The sequence below is a fragment of the Solanum stenotomum genome, chromosome 10, assembly GCF_019186545.1.
Source record: "Solanum stenotomum isolate F172 chromosome 10, ASM1918654v1, whole genome shotgun sequence".
NCBI lineage: Eukaryota > Viridiplantae > Streptophyta > Magnoliopsida > Solanales > Solanaceae > Solanum > Solanum stenotomum.
This window is the reverse complement of record NC_064291.1, coordinates 28,959,600-28,980,349: the sequence shown is the minus strand read 5'-3', so window position 1 is coordinate 28,980,349 and position 20,750 is coordinate 28,959,600. Positions and strand designations below refer to the sequence as shown.

General features: G+C 32.5%; 1 protein-coding gene across 1 annotated transcript; it reads right to left on the bottom strand.

Moving 5' to 3' along the window:
• Window positions 1-10,687: 10,687 nt before the first annotated feature.
• On the bottom strand, window positions 10,688-19,884 carry LOC125878170 (uncharacterized). The gene is made up of 7 exons (XM_049559358.1): window positions 19,686-19,884; window positions 19,124-19,547; window positions 18,702-19,063; window positions 18,102-18,278; window positions 17,272-17,462; window positions 14,076-14,082; window positions 10,688-10,818 (listed from the first exon to the last, which is right to left on the bottom strand). Exons 1-7 carry the CDS (start codon window positions 19,882-19,884, stop codon window positions 10,688-10,690), a joined length of 1,491 nt encoding a protein of 496 aa, XP_049415315.1.
• Window positions 19,885-20,750: the final 866 nt, after the last annotated feature.

Genomic DNA, 20,750 nt, shown 5'->3' with positions numbered 1-20,750 from the left:
ATATGAAGAAGAAAGTCCAGTGGATGCACTGTTACCAGGACCCAGATAGGGGCCCAGTATCCTGTACATAGATGCTTTCTTTTTTATATGAATTGGTTTGTTTTTCTTTAATTAAGAGCAGGTTTTAGAAACCCTCTCTCCTTCTTCCTACTCTCTCTCTCCCCACTTGTAAAATATTTTCAAGTATTGTAAGCTAACCGGACTTTGGCCGGAGGAATAGTAAAGTGTGTTGTTTGTTTCAAGGTACTTCCTTTTATTTTCAATTTTTATCTCTGAGTTAAGCCGTGACTATGTCCGGCTAAAAAATTATATCTATGCCGGATAACTAACTTCTCTTTTATATAGACCATGAACGGATCTAAGCTTTATCTAAATATAGAAGAATTTTAGTATGACTTTTCGACTTGGTTCCGAGATTGAGGTACAGTCAGATCTAGTACTACTTTTACTGGCTTTGTCTTTATGACTTCGTCTGATGAGCCGTGGTTTTTAGCTCGAAATTGAGTTTGATAAGTAGGGCGCCTCATACCCGGTTAGAATTATCAGACAATGGGCTTAATAAAAGTATGTATTAGCTTCTTGACAGGCCCTTTGCTTGGGTAAAATAATTAAACCATGCAGTCTGAGAAACTACGTTAAAATTCTTGTGTATTTCGATTCTTATGTAGTTGGACTACATCTAAGGATATTGACTTGCTTGATCTATGACTGGGCGGACCACCGCCAGGTCAGTGATTCTGTATCGTAGAAGAAGAAGAAGAAGAAGAACAAGAAGAAGAAGAAGAAGAAGAAGAAGAAGAAATCCTCAAGGAATTATTCCCTATAGTGATTTTACTTATGGAAAGCTTATTGGGGCTTGTACGCAAGAAGGCATAAATTTGTGCATTGAGTTAAAACTCTCAAGACAGCTTAAGATGGATAAGCTTAGAGAAATGTCTCAATTAGGATATTTTTGTACTCAATTCGGTTTACCGAATGCTTCAAAAAGCACCAACTGAGAAACTTCTAAAACAGAATCTCATAGATCTCATCATAAGAAAAGAAGATCTAGAAGAAGGACTAGAGAAGAAAGAGATGAGCATAGGACTCATTGTAAATCTCATAGATTTACCAGGAATAGGTCAAGGCGAAATCTTAATAAGATTAAGTGTTATAAATGTGGAAAATTTGGGCATATAGCTCCAAATAATTATTTTGAGAAGTAAGACGATTAATTTCATTTATACTTACTACGGCGACATCATTATCAATAAATTTATGAAAAGCAGTAAAAGTAATACCAGTATTATTTGGTAAAATAAACGGAGCTTGAGGAGGATAAATTGATTGAATAATATTACCAGATTCATCTTTGTAAGATCGTTCAAGAACGTTGATGAATAAAGGCAAATAAGTGGTTATAAACCAAGGCACAAAAATCATAATATGATTATGTAATGCACAAGTTTCATAAAACTCTTGAGAACTATTATTTAAATCTTCTTTACTGTAAGTGTCAAAAAACCAAGTTTTAAACCGGTTCCATTTTCATTTAAAAATTCGTTTTGAATATATTTTCTTGCCAGTGAACCTGGACTAAAATCAATTTGATGTTCACTCATCATTAAGTATCATTAAGATTAAAATCCATCTCGGATACAGAAGGAATATCCTTATCAGAAATATCAGATGCTTTATCATTCTTTTGAACAATGTTTAACCGAGGATCAATTTTTATTTTTGTTTTTCTGCAGATATAACTGTTGATAAAGTGTGTAATGAAGCAGCGCAATTTCTAGCTGGACCATAACAAGGTTCTATCGGAGAAATATGTTGAATAGTCAGTCTTCTATCAGAAGCAAAAGAATGTCTACTATAAGGAATACTTTTTTCATCAAACTGCATACAGATTTTTCCATCGAAATTTTGACTAATATGAGAATATTCTGAATTAGTGACATCGTCGGTCATTTGCTCAGGAGGTATAACAGAATCTAAAATCCAAGTGGTAGGAAAATTAATTTCTTCCCATTTTATAGGACTTCTAGTAGTGACCTTAGATCTAGCGAAATTAGTTTCTACTAAAATAGTTTGATCAGATGTATCATATAACTTACATCTTGGATTCAAAGTAGCAAGTAATTTATAATAGATTCTATACAACAAGCAAATTAATTCAGATCCAGGTGCATAGTTATAACCATGCGTTTTAACATTCAAGGTTAAAGCATCTAATATATTAGAATCAGTCAAAGATAAATGCAAATTGGGCTTAGCATTAAAATAAACTGGACCATAAGCAACCGTAGATTCTATCGAACCCATCAAGGATTGACAAAAATTTAAATTCCTCGCACCTCGTAGAGCAGCTAAGAAAGTCTCTGGTAACCCTTTAAGAGTTAGAGGTTTAAAAGCAATTTGAACCATGCCAATATGCAAAAATTTATACTGAGATTTATTTAATTCAGTATCACGCTTACTTAATAAACGAATAGTTTGTTCAGACGAGTTTAACGCCAAGGATTGTTCAGTAGTTTTAACCAACTGTTTATTAGAAATCTTATCAAACCAACCATAATCATAAATGATTTTTATATTAACTTTTGGAATAGTCCATTTGTTTAACAAATCAAGGTTTTGAGGTATATCTACCTCTTCTAATCGAGTGCTTTTAACATCTTCTTGATCCATTAAAGAGAGAATATATCTATGCCAAAATTCTTCACATCAATTATATATATACCATGAACTTTCCTAGGCTTTGATACCAATGATACAGGATCACTGACCTGGCGGTGGTCCGGCCAGTCATAGATCAAGCAAGTTAATATCCTTAGAGGTAGTCCAACTACATAAGAATCGAAATACACAAGAATTTTAACATAGTTTCTCAGACTGAATGGTTTAATTATTTTACCCAAGCAAAGGGCCTATCAAGAAGCTAATACATGCTTTTATTAAGCCCATGTATCTGATAGTTCTAACCGGGTATGAGGCGCCCTACGTATCAAACTCAATTTCGGGCTAAAAACCACGGCTCATCAGACGGAGTCATAAAGACAAAGCCAATAAAAGTAGTACTAGATCTGACTGTACCTCAGTCTCAAAACCAAGTCGAGAAGCCATACTAAAATTCTTCTATATTTAAATAAAGCTTAGATCCGTTCATGGTCTATATAAAAGAGAAGTTAGTTATCCGGTATAGATATAAATTTTTAGCCGGACATAGTCACGGCTTCCAGATCGAAGATATAAAAAGATTTAAAATTAAAAGAAGAGAATTAAATTACCTTGTAATAATGGCCAACAGGGCCGAAGAGAAATATCAACAACTTTATTTACTTCCGGCAAACTTCCGGCAAACCGAGAGCTTTACAAACTAAGAGAAACAAACAACTTAAAAAAAAACTTTTAAAGAGAAAGTGTTTTTCGACGCCCTCCTTCAAACTACAAAAGACCTTATTTATAGAAGAAAAAGGGATCTATCTACAGTGATCTACAGTGGTCTACAGTGATCTATAGTGACCGATCTACAGTGATTTACAGTGACCCTGGGTCCCTTATCAATGGGTCACAAATGTACAGTAACAGTTTTTCTACTGTTAATCTATAGTGGTCATCTTGTCTTTCCTTTTCAACTCCGGAAGTAAACCTTTTGCTTTAGACAGCATATCTTCTATCATGGGTTTCACCGATTCACAAGGCTGGGCCTCTTAAGCATCATATGCGATATCATTACTTGTTTCACTTCTCATTGAAGTGTTTGATTTTTCATAGTGAGTGATATTGAGGAGTAGATTCCTCCTAATTTCATCCAAATACTCCTTTATCATTTCTTCTTTATTTCCAACTTGAATGGAAATTCTTCTGGCAATATGTTTGACGGAGTTGTCAGCAATTATTCCTTTGTGAGGAATAGTACCATAATCTTGGATTCTTTGAGAAATAGAGTCCAATAATTCTTGGCCATATAATGATTTAGTCATGGGATCCATCTTCATTAATTTATCCCAAAAATTATTATAATAAATTCGATATAAGCATGGAATTTGTTCTTCAGTAAAACCTACTTCCGGGGTCCATTTATGGATCCATGGAATCGAGAATTCTATGAAGAAATAAATTTGTTCAATTTGTTCTATATAACAAACATGATCTGAGTGGTATAAATCTTTAAGGTCTGCTGAAACCTTAACCCAGTTTTTGTATAACTTTTAAAAAGGGATCAGGTATGTTTATGCCTTTCATTGTTATAATAAAGGACTTTGCTGAAAACGTTAATATAATCCCAATAAGTGAAATTGGTAGGGATTTTATTGATACTGATCTGCCTTTCTTTCATTGAGGACATACCCCATTCTTCAATTGATATAATCTGCTTTATGATCATTTTGGAGAAGTTATAAACGTTTTCGCTGGTGTTATAACCTGAGAAGTGCTGAAATTCAACACTACCTGTAATCGTTAAAATGGTCTCGTAATACAAGAGGGTTTTGTATGACTCTTCTGGGAAGTATAATCCGTTAAGTAAATATCGCTGGAATATCTTCCAGGGTTCTTCTTTTCTCTGTATCTCAGAGTTTTCAATAAGAAATATCATTTCTTTCTTTACTACCCTTTCATAGGATCTAATATCATCAACCTCTTCTTTTGCCACCGATGCAAAAGTATCACTTTGCTTTTGAGATAAATATGCTCTCAATTGGGCGTATAATGGATTATTCTCTGGAATATCATCCAGACGTATCGACGAAGTAGCTTATTTTGAAGAACTTGTTAGTTTTACCAAGCTCATTCCTCCCCTTGGTATTATTGGAGAGCTGGATGATGATCCGTATGACGATCCTGATGTTTTTGAGGGGGATGATCTTCCTCTTCCGCGAGTATAACTGCCCCTTCCTCTAGCCTTGGTTACCCAAGGAGGATCCATTCTGCAAACATAACATTTAGTTTTAATCATTTAAAAGGTCATAAACTTCAGAACAATAAAATCTTTCATATAACTCTTGTTCAATCATGTAATTAGCGACGATATCCATCACCATTCCGTCTATAATTCTCCATAAAATACGTTCCTGTAAATCTCTATTAAGAGGAACTGCCTTCAAAATTGTAACCAAAGTAATATCAGTAAAGAAGTCAAGAAAACACAGTTTTTTAAGAAGAAAGATATTCTCTAGATAAGAAGTCTAGGAGGGAATTATCACTTCCTTTTTTATAATGAATTTCGAAATCGAAAGGGGCTAATTGTGCCTGCCACCTAGCAAATATTAATTTGGATGCATCATGTTTAAAATCTTTATCAACATATATTTTACTGATTGAGCATCTGTTTTTATCACAAATTTCTGATTGTAAAGATCATCCTGAAATTTTAAAACACATTTAACGATAGTTAACATTACATGAGCTACCGTTGCATATTTTTTTTGAGCATCGCTCCATTTTCCCGAATGAAACCGAATAAGGTATTCATTTTTATCATGCGAGTTAATTTGTTTTAATATTCCACCATAACCTATATTGGACGCATCTGTCTCAACGATCTTTGGCCAAGTAGGATTAGCAAGGGTTAAACAAGGCAAAGATTTAACTCTTTCTTTAATAGTCTTTACAAGATCTGTGAGACTAGTAGTCCAAGGCTTCTTATGATCTTTTTTTAGCCTGTCATATAGCGGAGCTAAATCTCGAGACAAATTTTTGTAGAAGGGGGAAATGTAATTTAAACTTCCTAGAAATCGCTGCAATTGCGTCCTATCTGTAATAATATCAGGGAATTTAGATGCGAATTCAATAGATCGCTGGATAGGAGTCATTTTCCCTTGACAAATCAAATGACCCAAAAATCGAATTTCTGTTTGAAAAAGACTCATTTTAGGTTTAGATATGACCAAACCATTTTGAATAACTATTTTCTTAAAAATGTCTAGATGCTTAATATGTATTTCAAGAGTCTTTGAATATACCAAAATATCATCAATATAAACTATGATGAAATCCAAATAAGGATTAAAAATATCATTCATAATCTTTTGAAATTCCGAGGGATCATTTTTTAATCCAAAGGGCATTACATTCCATTCGTATTGTCCAAACGGAACATTAAATGCCGTTCTATAAGAATGATCTTTAAATATTTGGATTTGCCAATATCCAGATTTTAAATCAAATTTTGAAAAGATATTAGCATCTTATAATCTTGATAATAAATCCCTTTTGTTTGGAATAGGATACCTAATCCATTTTAAAAATTTATTTAAAGGTTTATAATTAATTACTACCCTGGGAACGCCTCATTCTTTTTCTGCTGCGTTATCAACATAAAATGCAGTACAAGACCAGGGTGACTTGGAAGGTTTTATTAAACCATTTTGCAATAAATTATCAATTTCCTTTTTGCAGAATTCGACCAATTCGGTATTCATCTGACAAGGACGTGATTTGGTAGGGATATTTTCTTCAGAGAAATCATTTTCATATGGAAGAGTTACAATATGTTTTTTTCGATTCCAAAAAGCACTAGGATGATCATCACAAATATCAATGACCATTTTTTCATAAATGAGTTTAATCTTTTCTTGTACTTTAGCAGATTTTAAAGTATCAAATATATTCATACTAAATATCTCAAGTTGTAGATAATCAACATGCTTTTGTTTCATTTCAATTAGAGCATTAATATCTCTAGAAATAGGCTCGGTGATAAAAGTACAACTAATATCTTGATTTTTATAAGTAGCAGAAAATCCTTTAGCATTTATATTAGTAAAAGGATAAATTGCATTTATGAAAGGAGTTCCTAGAATAATAAGAGGGTATAACTGATTTTTTACTAAGAAAAAGAAGTGAGGAATACAAACTTTATTCTGGCAAATCTGAGTATTAGATAATTTATACTTTATATCCAAAGCATGACTAGATGCAGATTTAACCATATGAGTTGTTTTTTTGAAAATATTTAGTAGGTACTAGACCTTCTTGAATGCAACTCACATCAGCGCCACTATCAATCATAGTAATGTTAGTTATAGAAAAAGTATTATCAATTAATATAGTACATTTAACATACCATTTATGAGCTGTATCAATTTGCATCATTCCTAAAAACATATTTTGTTTCGGATCAATATTCAAAGTGTTAGCAAGAGTATTTTCTTCAGTAGTAGATTCATCAACCTTATTTTTTCATTTGCTATTAGAAGACTCAATCTGAGTAAGACGGTGATCACAAATAATATGGTTTNAACCATTAGATCTCTTCTAAATGGTCTTAGATGTAGACATTTAGGTGAGTTTAGATGGTATAAAGACACTTATTTAAGTCGGGTCATGGAACTTCCCGAAAATGGTTTAGAATTCTGGAAAGCCAAATTTATTGATGGCTTACCTTCTTTATTTGCAGAAAGAGTAAAAAAGACTCTTAGAAATCCTCAAGGAATTATTCCCTATAGTGATTTTACTTATGGAAAGCTTATTGGGGCTTGTACGCAAGAAGGCATAAATTTGTGCAATGAGTTAAAACTCTCAAGACAGCTTAAGATGGATAAGCTTAGAGAAAAGTCTCAATTAGGAGATTTTTGTACTCAATTCGGTTTACCGAATGCTTCAAAAAGCACCAACCGAGAAACTTCTAAAACAGAATCTCATAGATCTCATCATAAGAAAAGAAGATCTAGAAGAAGGACTAGAGAAGAAAGAGATGAGCATAGGACTCATCGTAAATCTCATAGATTTACCAGGAATAGGTCAAGGCGAAATCTTGATAAGATTAAGTGTTATAAATATGAAAAATTTGGGCATATAGCTCCAAATTATAAGCTGGAAAAGCTTAAGACTCTAGAACTAGATGATGATATTCAAGAGAAGATTTATAGTTTTCTATATACTTCTGGTTCCGAATCAGATTATGATGATTCTGAAGCAAGTTATGCAACAAAGGATGAGCAACCTGAGCCTTCTAAGGTTCATCAAGATTCGAATGATGCTTGCAAATGTCATGGTGATATTTGTCACTGCGAACATGATGAATTTTACAAGTTGCAATCTCAGTTTGAAGATATGAATATGTTCACTATCACTGCTGATAATGTGATAGAACTTCTAAAAGAAGTTAGCGATAATACTCTTCGTGAAAAGATCATTCAATTGGCTGTTAGTAAAACTAGTTCTTCAACTAGTATTCCTAACGATAAAAAAGTTAAAGATGAGTTTAATTATTCTGCTCCTTACTCCTTGTCTGAAGTTCATAATAGACTCTCTTCTAAACAAACCATGATTATCCGTGATACCTCTTTTGATGATTTAAAAGGAGAAATTGAACATTTGAAGGAAGAAATTAAATTTCTTAAACAAAACCATATTATTTGTGATCACCGTCTTACTCAGATTGAGTCTTCTAATAGCAAAGGAAAAAATAAGGTTGATGAATCTACTACTGAAGAAAATACTCTTGCTAACACTTTGAATATTGATCCGAAACAAAATATGTTTTTAGGAATGATGCAAATTGATACAGCTCATAAATGGTATGTTAAATGTACTATATTAATTGATAATACTTTTTCTATAACTAACATTACTATGATTGATAGTGGCGCTGATGTGAGTTGCATTCAAGAAGGTCTAGTACCTACTAAATATTTTCAAAAAAACAACTCATATGGTTAAATCTGCATCTAGTCATGCTTTGGATATAAAGTATAAATTATCTAATACTCAGATTTGCCAGAATAAAGTTTGTATTCCTCACTTCTTTTTCTTAGTAAAAAATCAGTTATACCCTCTTATTATTCTAGGAACTCCTTTCATAAATGCAATTTATCCTTTTACTAATATAAATGCTAAAGGATTTTCTGCTACTTATAAAAATCAAGATATTAGTTGTACTTTTATCACCGAGCCTATTTCTAGAGATATTAATGCTCTAATTGAAATGAAACAAAAGCATGTTGATTATCTACAACTTGAGATATTTAGTATGAATATATTTGATACTTTAAAATCTGCTAAAGTACAAGAAAAGATTAAACTCATTTATGAAAAAATGGTCATTGATATTTGTGATGATCATCCTAGTGCTTTTTGGAATCGAAAAAAACATATTGTAACTCTTCCATATGAAAATGATTTCTCTGAAGAAAATATCCCTACCAAATCACGTCCTTGTCAGATGAATACCGAATTGGTCGAATTCTGCAAAAAGGAAATTGATAATTTATTGCAAAATGGTTTAATAAAACCTTCCAAGTCACCCTGGTCTTGTACTGCATTTTATGTTGATAACGCAGCAGAAAAAGAATGAGGCGTTCCCAGGGTAGTAATTAATTATAAACCTTTAAATAAATTTTTAAAATGGATTAGGTATCCTATTCCAAACAAAAGGGATTTATTATCAAGATTATAAGATGCTAATATCTTTTCAAAATTTGATTTAAAATCTGGATATTGGCAAATCCAAATATTTAAAGATCATTCTTATAGAACGGCATTTAATGTTCCGTTTGGACAATACGAATGGAATGTAATGCCCTTTGGATTAAAAAATGATCCCTCGGAATTTCAAAAGATTATGAATGATATTTTTAATCCTTATTTGGATTTCATCATAGTTTATATTGATGATATTTTGGTATACTCAAAGACTCTTGAAATACATATTAAGCATCTAGACATTTTTAAGAAAATAGTTATTCAAAATGGTTTGGTCATATCTAAACCTAAAATGAGTCTTTTTCAAACAAAAATTAGATTTTTGGGTCATTAGATTTGTCAAGGGAAAATGACTCCTATTCAGCGATCTATTGAATTCACATCTAAATTCCCTGATATTATTACAAATAGGACGCAATTGCAGCGGTTTCTAGGAAGTTTAAATTACATTTCCCCCTTCTACAAAAATTTGTCTCAAGATTTAGCTCTGTTATACAACAGGCTAAAAAAAATATCATAAGAAGCCTTGGACTACTAGTCTCACAGATCTTGTAAAGACTATTAAAGAAAGAGTTAAATCTTTGCCTTGTTTAACCCTTGCTAATCCTGCTTGGCCAAAGATCGTTGAGACAGATACGTCCAATATAGGTTATGGTGGAATATTAAAACAGATTAACCCGCATGATAAAAATGAATACCTTATTCGGTTTCATTCAGGGAAATGGTGCGATCTCAGAAAAAATATGCAACGGTAGCTCATGAAATGTTAACTATCGTTAAATGTGTTTTAAAATTTCAGGATGATCTTTACAATCAGAAATTGGTGATAAAAACAGATGCTCAATCAGTCAAATATATGTTTGATAAAGATTTTAAACATGATGCATCCAAATTAATATTTGCTAGGTGGCAGGCACAATTAGCCCCTTTCGATTTTGAAATTCATTATAAAAAAGGAAGTTATAATTCCCTCTCAGACTTCTTATCTAAAGAATATCTTTCTTCTTAAAACAAAATGGGTTTTCTTGACTTCTTTACTGATATTACTTTGGTTACAATTTTGAAGGCAGTTTCTCTTAATAGAGATTTACAGGAACGTATTTTATGGAGAATTATAGACATAATGGTGATGGATATCGTCGCTAATTACATGATTGAACAAGAGTTATATGAAAGATTTTATTGTTCTGAAGTTTATGACCTTTTAAATGATTAAAACTAAATGCTATGTTTGCATAATGGATCCTCCTTGGGTAACCAAGGCTAGAGGAAGGGGCAGTTATACTCGCAGAAGGGGAAGATCATCCTCCTCAAAAACATCAGGATCGTCATACGGATCATCATCCAGCTCTCCAATAATACAAAGGGGAGGAATGAGCTTGGTAAAACTAACAAGTTCTTCAAAAGAAGCTACTTCTTCGATACATATGGATGATATTCCAGAGAATAATCCACTATACGCCCAACTGAGAGCATATTTATCTCAAAAGCAAAGTGATACTTTGCATCGGTGGCAAAAGAAGAGGTTGATGATATTAGATCCTATGAAAGGGTAGTATAGAAAGAAATGATATTTCTTATTGAAAACTGTGAGATACAGAGAAAAGAAGAACCCTAGAAGATATTCCAGCAATATTTACTTAACGGATTATACTTCCCAGAAGAGTCATACAAAACCCGCTTGTATTACGAGACCATTTTAACGAATACAGATAGTGTTGAATTTCAACACTTCTCAGGTTATAACACCAGCGAGAACGTTTATAACTTCTCCAAAATGATCATAAAGCAGATTATATCAATTGAAGATTGGGGTCTATCCTCAATGAAAGAAAGGCCGATCAGGCTCAATAAAATCCCTACCAATTTCACTTATTGGGATTATATTAACGCTTTCAGCAAAGTCCTTTATTATAACAATGAAAGGCATAAACATACTTGGTTTATCAAGGTATGTGCAAAGATATTTGTTGGCCCAATTCCTAACTGGTTCTTGAACTGGTGGTCATACCACGGACTGACGGTAAAGATTTTACCTGATCCCTTTTTAAAGTTATACAAAAACTGGGTTAAAGTTTCACCAGACCTTAATGATTTATACCACTCAGATCATGTTTGTTATAAAGAACAAATTGAACAAATTTATTTCTTCATAGAATTCTCGATTCCATGGATCCATAAATGGACCCCGGAAGTAGGTTTTACTGAAGAACAAATTCCATGCTTATATCGGATTTATTATAATAATTTCTGGGATAAATTAATGAAGATGGATCCCATGACTAAATCATTATATGGCCAAGAATTATTGGACTCTATTTCTCAAAGAATCCAAGATTATGGTACTATTCCTCACAAAGGAATAATTGCTGACAACTCCGTCAAACATATTGCCAGAAGAATTTCCATTCAAGATGGAAATAAAGAAGAAATGATAAAGGAGTATTTGGATGAAATTAGGAGGAATCTACTCCTCAATATCACTCACTATGAAAAATCAGACACTTCAATGAGAAGTGAAACAAGTGATGATATCGCAGATGATGCTCAAGAGGCCCAGCATTGTGAATCGGCGAAACCCGTGACAGAAGATATGTTGTCTAAAGCAGAAGGTTTACTTCGGGAGTTGAAAAGGAAAGACAAGATGACCACTATTGATTAACAGTAGATACACTGTTAAACCACAGTAGAAAAACGGTTACTGTACATTTGGGACCCATTGATAAGGGACCCAGGGTCACTATAGATCACTGTAGATAGATCCCTTTTTCTTCTATAAATAAGGTCTTTTGTAGTTTGAAGAAGGGTCGTCGAAAAACACTCTCTCTTCAAAAGTTTTTTTTAGTTGTTTGTTTCTCTTAGTTTGTGAAGCTCTCGGTTTGCCGAAAGTTCGCCGGAAGTAAATAAAGTTGTTGATATTTCTCTTCGGCCCTGTTGGCCATTATTACAAGGTAATTTAATTCTCTTCTTTTAATTTTAAATCTTTTTATATCTTCGATCTGGAAGTCGTGACTATGTCCGGCTAAAAATTTATATCTATGCCGGATAACTAACTTCTCTTTTATATAGATCATGAACGGATCTAAGCTTTATTTAAATATAGAAGAATTTTAGTATGGCTTCTCGACTTGGTTCTGAGATTGAGGTACAGTCAGATCTAGTACTACTTTTATTGGCTTTGTCTTTATGACTCCGTCTGATGAGCCGTGGTTTTTAGCCCGAAATCGAGTTTGATAAGTAGGGCGCCTCATACCCGGTTAGAACTATTAGATACATGGGCTTAATAAAAGCATTTATTAGCTTCTTGACAGGCCTTTTGCTTGGGTAAAATAATTAAACCATGCAGTCTGAGAAACTATGTTAAAATTCTTCTGTATTTCGATTCTTATGTAGTTGGACTACCTCTAAGGATATTAACTTGCTTGATCTATGACTGGGCAAATAATAATAATAATAATAATAATAATAATAATAATAATAAAAAAATTATAATAATAATAATAATAATAATAATATTAATGCCCTTTGGATTAAAAAATGCTCCCTCGGAATTTTAATAGATTATGAATGATATTTTTAATCCTTATTTGGATACAATGGGGAGGAATGAGCTTGGTAAAACTAACAAGTTCTTCAAAAGAAGCTACTTCTTCGATACGTTTGGATGATATTCCAGAGAATAATCCATTATACGCCCAACTGAGAGCATATTTATCTCAAAGGCAAAGTGATACTTTTGCATCGGTGGCATATGAAAAGCAGTAAAAGTAATACCAGTATTATTTGGTAAAATAAACGGAGCTTGAGGAGGATAAATGGATTGAATAATATTACCCGATTCATCTTTGTAAGATCGTTCAAGAACGTTGATGAATAAAGGCAAATAAGTGGTTATAAACCAAGGCACAAAAAACATAATATGATTATGTAATGCACACGACGTCTAGACCATAAAATATTTTCAGGAACAAGCAAATCAAAATGAGTTTTTTCTGTATTTATTCTTTCTTCTATAAATAAGGTCTTTTGTAGTTTGAAGGAGGGCGTCGAAAAACACTCTCTTCAAAAGTTTTTTAATAATAATAATAATAATAATAATAATAATAGTAATAATAGTAATAGTAATAGTAATAGTAATAGTAATAATAGTAATAGTAGTAATAGTAATAATAGTAATAGTAATAGTAATAGTAATAATAGTAATAGTAATAATAATAATAATAGTAATAATAATAATAATAATAATAACGATAATAATAATAATAATAACGATAATAATAATAATAATAACGATAATAATAACGATACCAACGATACAGGATCACTAATCTGGCGGTAGTCCGCCAGGTCATAGATCAAGCAAGTCAATATCCTTAGAGGTAGTCCAACTACATAAGAATCGAAATACACAAGAATTTTAATGTAGTTTCTCAGACTGCATGGTTTAATTATTTTACCCAAGCAAAGGGTTTGTCAAGAAGCTAATACATACTTTTATTAAGCCTATTGTCTGATAGTTCTAACCGGGTATGAGGCGCCCTACTTATCAAACTCAATTTCAGGCTAAAAACCACGGCTCATCAGACGGAGTCATAAAGACAAAGCCAATAAAAGTAGTTCTAGATCTGACTCCACCTCAATCTCGGAACCAAGTCGAGAAGCCATACTAAAATTCTTCTATATTTAAATAAAGCTTAGATCCATTCATGGTCTATATAAAAGAGAAGTTAGTTATCCGACATAGATATAATTTTTTAGCCGGACATAGTCACGGCTTAACTCAGAAATAAAAACTTGAAAATAAAAGGAAGTACCTTGTAGCAAACAGCACACTTTACTATTCCTCCGGCCAAAGTCCGGTAAGGTTACAATACTTGAAAATATTTTACAAGTGGGGAGAGAGAAAGAAAGAAAGAAAGAAGGAGAGAGGGTTTCTAAAACCTGCTCTTCTTTAAAGAAAAACAAACCTATTTATAGAAAAAAGAAAGTATCTATGTACAGGATACTGGGCCCCTATCTGGGTCCTGGTAACAGTGTATTTACTGTTGGTGAACAGTGTTGCTACAGTAGCGCGGGCCCGCTATCGACGCGCCTAAGCTTTACACTTTGTCCTTTAATTTTGCCAAAAAATCTTCGGCTTTCTTCAGTGCATCCATTGGACTTTCTTCTTCATATTGTTGAGCTTCGTGCATATCTTCACTTGTTTCACTACGCATTGAAGAATCTGATTTTGCGTAATGACTTATATTTAGAAGAATCTTCTTCTTGACTTCTTCTAGATATCTCATAATCATTTCATTTTGCTCGCCTTCATCATGATTAAAAATTTTTCTAGCCATATTTTTATGGAGGTCGAGTCATCAGTCATGATTCCTTTATTAGGAATTGATTTATAATCGTGTACGGTTTTCATAATTAGATCCAGCAGTTCTTGTCCATATATGGACTTTGTTTGAGGATCTTTTTTCATCAACTTGTCCCAAAAATTATTATAATAAGTTCTGTATAGACAAGGGATTTGTTCCTCAGTAAAATCTACTTCCGGAACCCATTTATGAATCCATGGAACAGAGAATTCTATAAAAAAGTATATCTGTTCAATTTGTTGAAAATAACAAATATGTTCTTGATGATATAATTTGTTGAGATCTGGGGAAACCTTGACCCATTCTTTGTATAACTTGTGAAATGGTTCGGGCAATATTTTTATTGTTGGCCCGTGGTATGACCACCAGTTTAAAAACCAATTTGGTATAGGATTCGCAAATATCTTGGCACATACTTTTATAAACCAAGTATGTTTATGCCTCTCATTGTTATAACAGAGAACTTTATTAAATGCCTGAATATAATCCCAATAGGTAAAGCTTACCATGACTTTGTTTAGACTGAATTGTCTTTCAGTCATTGAGGAAATACCCCAATCTTCAATATGAATGATGTGTTTTATAATCATTTTAGAGAAGTTATAAACATTCTCACTTGTATTATATCCTGAAAAATGTTGAAATTCAACACCTGTGCTTATTAGCAGAGTCTCATAATATTTCCGAGTTTTGTATGACTCACCCGGGAAATAAAGCCCATTAACTAAATACCTCTGGAATATCTTCCAAGGTTCTTCTCTTCTCTGTATGTCAGAGTTTTCTAAGAGAAATATCATTTCTCTTTTTTCTACCTTTTCATATGTTTTGATATCATCAACTTCTTCTTTGGCGATTGAAGCAAAAGAATCACCCTGCTTTTGAGTTATAAACTCCTGTAGTTTAGCATATAATGGATCACTTTCTGGAATATCTTCCAGATGTATTGATGATGAAGCTCTTTCTTGTGCTCTAGAGTTTAAGTTATATAAACTCATTCCTCCCTTTTGTATAATTGGAGTACTAGATGATGAAGATCCGTATGATGATCTTGATGAACTTGGGGATGATCTTCCCCTTCCGCGAGTATAACTGCCTTTTCCTCTAGCCTTGGTTATCCAAGGAGGATCCATCCTGCAAACATAGCATTTAGTTTTAATCATTCAAGAAGTTATATTTTTAATCATGCAAGAGGTTATAAACTTCATCACAATAAAATCTTTCATAAAGCTCTTGTTCAATCATGTAATTATTGACAATATGAATCACCATTCCGTCTATAATTTTCCATAATATAAGTTCCTTTAAATCTCTAATAAGAGGAACTGCCTTCAAAATCGTAACCAAATCTTTATCAGAAAAGAAGTCAAGAAAACCCATTAGAAGAAAGATATTCCCTTGATAAGAAGTCTGGGAGGGAGTTATCACTTCCCTTTTTATACTGAATTTCGAAATCAAAAGGGGCTAATTGTGTCTGCCATCTAGCAAAAATTAACTTAGACGCATCATGTTTAAAATCTTTATCAAGCATATACTTGACTAACTGAGCATCAGTTTTTATCAAAAAATTTTGATTATATAAATCATCTTGAAATTTTAAAACGCACTTAACGATAGTTAACATTTCATGGACTACCGTCGCATATTTTTTCTGAGCATCGCTCCATTTTCCTGAATGAAATCGAATAAGATATTCATTTTTATCATGCGGATTAATTTGTTTTAATATACCTCCATACCCAATATTAGACGCATCCGTCTCTACAATCTTTGGCCAAGCAGGATTAACAAGGGTTAAACAAGGTAAAGATTTAACTCTTTCTTTAATAATCTTTACAAGATCTGTGAGACTATTGGTCCAAGGCTTTTTATGATCATTTTTTAGCCTGTCATATAACAGAGCTAAATCTCGAGATAAATTCTTGTAGAATGGGGAAATGTAGTTTAAACTTCCCAGAAACCGCTGCAATTGCGTCTTATCTGTAATAATATCAGGGAATTTCGAAGCAAATTCAATAGATCGCTGAATAGGAGTTATTTTTCCTTGACAAATCAAATGCCCCAAAAATCTAACTTCTGTTTGAAAAAGACTCATTTTAGGTTTAGATATGACCAAACCATTTTGAATAACTATTTTCTTAAAAATGTCTAAATGCTTAATATGCATTTCAAGAGTCTTTGAGTATACCAAAATATCATCAATATAAACTATGATGAAATCCAAATAGGGATTGAAAATATCATTCATTATCTTTTGAAATTTTGAGGGAGCATTTTTTAACCCAAAAGGCATTACATTCCATTCGTACTGTCCAAACGGAACATTAAATGCCGTTCTATATGAATGGTCTCTAAATATTTGGATTTGCCAATATCCAGATTTTAAATCAAATTTTGAAAAGATATTAGCATCATATAATCTGGTTAATAAATCTCTTTTATTAGGAATAGGATATCTAATCCATTTTAAAAATTTATTTAAAGGTTTATAATTTATAACTAACCTGGGAACACCTCGTTCTTTTTCTGCTGCGTTATTAACATAAAAAGCAGTACACGACCATGGTGATTTGGAAGGCTTTATCAATCCCTTTTGTAATAAATTATCAATTTCCTTTTTGCAGAATTCAACCAATTCGGTATTCATCTGACAAGGACGAGATTTGGTAGGGATATTTTCCTCAGAGAAATCATCTTCATATGGAAGAGTTACAATATGCTTTTTCCGATTCCAAAAGGCACTAGGACGATCAGCACAAATATCAATGGCCATTTTTTCAGAAATGAGTTTAATTTTTTCCTGTATTTTAGCAGATTTTAAAGTATCGAATATATTCATACTAAATATCTCAAGTTGTAAATAATCAACATGCTTTTGTTTCATTTCAATTAGAGCATTAATATCTCTAGAAATAGGCTCGGTGATAAAAGTATAACTAATATCTTGATTTTTATAAGTAGCAGAAAATCCTTTAGCATTTATATTAGTAAAAGGATAAATTGCATTTATAAAAGGAGTTCCTAGAATAATAGGAGGGTATAACTGATTTTTTACTAAGAAAAAGAAGTGAGGAATACAAACTTTATTCTGGCAAATACGAGTATTAGATAATTTATACTTTATATCTAAAGCATGACCAGATGCAGATTTAACCATATGAGTTGTTTTTTCAAAATATTTAGTAGGTACAAGACCTTCTTGAATGCAACTCACATCAGCGCCACTATCAATCATAGCAATGTTAGTTATAGAAAAAGTATTATCAATTAATATAGTACATTTAACATACCATTTATGAGCTGTAACAATTTGCATCATTCCTAAAAACATATTTTGTTTCGGATCAATATTCAAAGTGTTGGCAAGAATATTTTCTTCAGCAGTAGATTCATCATCAACCTTATTTTTTCCTTTGCTATTAGCAGACTCAATCTGAGTAAGACGGTGATCATAAATAATATGATTTTGTTTAAGAAATTTAATTTCTTCCTTCAAATGTTCAATTTCTCCCTTTAAATCATCAAAAGAGGTATCACGAATAACCATGGTTTGTTTAGAAGAGAGTCTATTATGAACTTCAGACAAGGAGTAAGGAGCAGAATAATTAAAATCATCTTTAACCTTTTTATCACTAGGAATACTAGTTGAAGAGCTAGTTTTACTAGTAGCCAATTGAATGATCTTTTTACGAAGAGTATTATCGGTAACTTCTTTTAGAAGTTCTATCACATTGTCTGCAGTGATAGTGAACATATTCATATCTTCAAACTGAGATTGCAATTTGTAAAATTCATCATGTTCGCAGTGACAAGTATCACCATGACATTTGCAAGCATCATTCGAATCTTGTTGAACCTTACTAGATGACTCAGGCTGCTCATCCTCCGTTGCATAACTTGCTTCAGAATCATCATAATCTGATTCGGAACCTGAAGTATATAGAAAACTATAAATCTTCTCTTGAATATCATCATCAAGTTCTAGAGTCTTAAGCTTTTCTAGCTTACAATTTGGAGCTATATGCCCAAATTTTCCACATTTATAACACTTAATCTTATCAAGATTTCGCTTGGACCTATTCTTGGTAAATCTATAAGATTTACGATGAGTCCTACGCTCATCTCTTTCTTCTCTAGTCCTTCTTCTAGATCTTCTTTTCTTATGATGAGATCTATGATATTCTGATTTAGAAGTTTCTCGGTGGGTGCTTTTTGAAGCATCCGGTAAACCGAATTGAGTACAAAAATCTCCTAATTGAGACCTTTCTTTAAGCTTATCCATCTTAAGCTGTCTTGAGAGTTTTAACTCATTGCACAAATTTATGCCTTCTTGCGTACAAGCCCCAATAAGCTTTCCATAAGTGAAATCACTATAGGGAATAATTCCTTGTGAATTTCTAAGAGTCTTTTTTACTCTTTCTGCAAATAAAGAAGGTAAGCCATCAATAAATTTGGCTTTCCAGAATTCTAAATCATTTTCGGGAAGTTCAATTATCCGACTTAAATAAGTGTCTTTATACCATCTAAACTCACCTAAATGTCTACATCTAAGACCATTTAGAAGAGATCTAATGGTTTCATATTGATTGGTAAATCTACCACTAAAATGTTCAAGAATAATCAAAATAAGTGTATACACAGCGTATTCTCTATTTTGAACAAGGGCAAAGCCTAAATTGTCATGACCTTCATTTGCTGCCTTAGCATTAATTACTGTTGTTCTGGCATCAGAGGGCATATAATTATCCCACCATCCTCTTAGTTGACCGGTAAATCCTGCAATAATCATCTTGCAGATGGTCCTGTCAGTGTTATTGACACTTTTGCAAATAGTAGCATACATAAGCATCCTATGAACCATAATCGTCAACTGCCTATCAGTTAGCCCATCGAGATTCCATTCATAAATCTCACTTCCACTATAAGAAGTGTTAGTTTGATTCCAATCCCTTTCCTCTATTAAGACATCTTGAGGAGTAGACCTGGGATAGTAATAAGTTTGCATGCTAGGTTTTCTAGTATAAGCAGTATTACCACTATTCTTCTTTGGATACCCATGAAGTTTATTAACTTTCATTTCCATTTGAGTTTTGAAATCAAAAGTGGCTTCCATCTCATCTGCAAAATCTTCAGCGAGGCTTATCGGTTTCGCACTTGCACCAAATTGTGAAAACTTTTTATCAAGAAGATTTTCAAGGTCGTGCAAAGGTCTAAGAATAAAATCCTGAATCTCAGGAGGCCTTTGAATATGGACATCAGGTTGTTTTGACGAAGAAGCCTGTTTCGAAACTTGTTTTACAGATTTTAACCTACTATCAATTTGAACAATCAGATTAGACAGGTTATCTAATTTTTTGTCTAGAGGACAGATATGTTCACCAATAACTTTGACATATAGGCCCAAATAATTATTTTGAGAAATAAGACGATTAATTTCATTTATACTTACTGCGGCGACATCATTATCAATAAATTTATGAAAAGCAGTAAAAGAAATACCAGTATTATTGGGTAAAATAAACGGAGCTTGAGGAGGATAAATGGATTGAATAATATTAATCGTCTTATTTCTCAAAATAATTATTTGGGCCTATATGTCAAAGTTATTGGTGAACATATCTGTTCTCTAGACAAAAAATTAGATAACCTGTCTAATTTGATTGTTCAAATTGATAGTAAGCTAAAATCTGTAAAACAAGTTTCGGAACAGACAAAAAATTTTTGCATGCCAATATGCAAAAATTTATACAGAGAAGAGAAGAACCTTGGAAGATATTCCAGAAGTATTTAGTTAATGGGCTTTATTTCCCGGGTGAGTCATACAAAACTCGGAAATATTATGAGACTCTGCTAATAAGCACAGGTGTTGAATTTCAACATTTTTCAGGATATAATATAAGTGAGAATGTTTATAACTTCTCTAAAATGATTATAAAACATATCATTCATATTGAAGATTGGGGTATTTCCTCAATGACT

Excerpts from the sequence above, each read along its gene's own strand:
- LOC125878170 (XM_049559358.1), bottom strand. The coding sequence starts at position 19,884 with ATGGAAGCCACTTTTGATTTCAAAACTCAAATGGAAATGAAAGTTAAT. Across the intron at positions 19,548-19,685 it reads TAACACTTCTTATAGTGGAA|GATTTACCGGTCAACTAAGA; the intron begins GTGAGATTTATG and ends TGATTATTGCAG. Across the intron at positions 19,064-19,123 it reads AGTGATTTCACTTATGGAAA|ACAGCTTAAGATGGATAAGC; the intron begins GCTTATTGGGGC and ends AAAACTCTCAAG.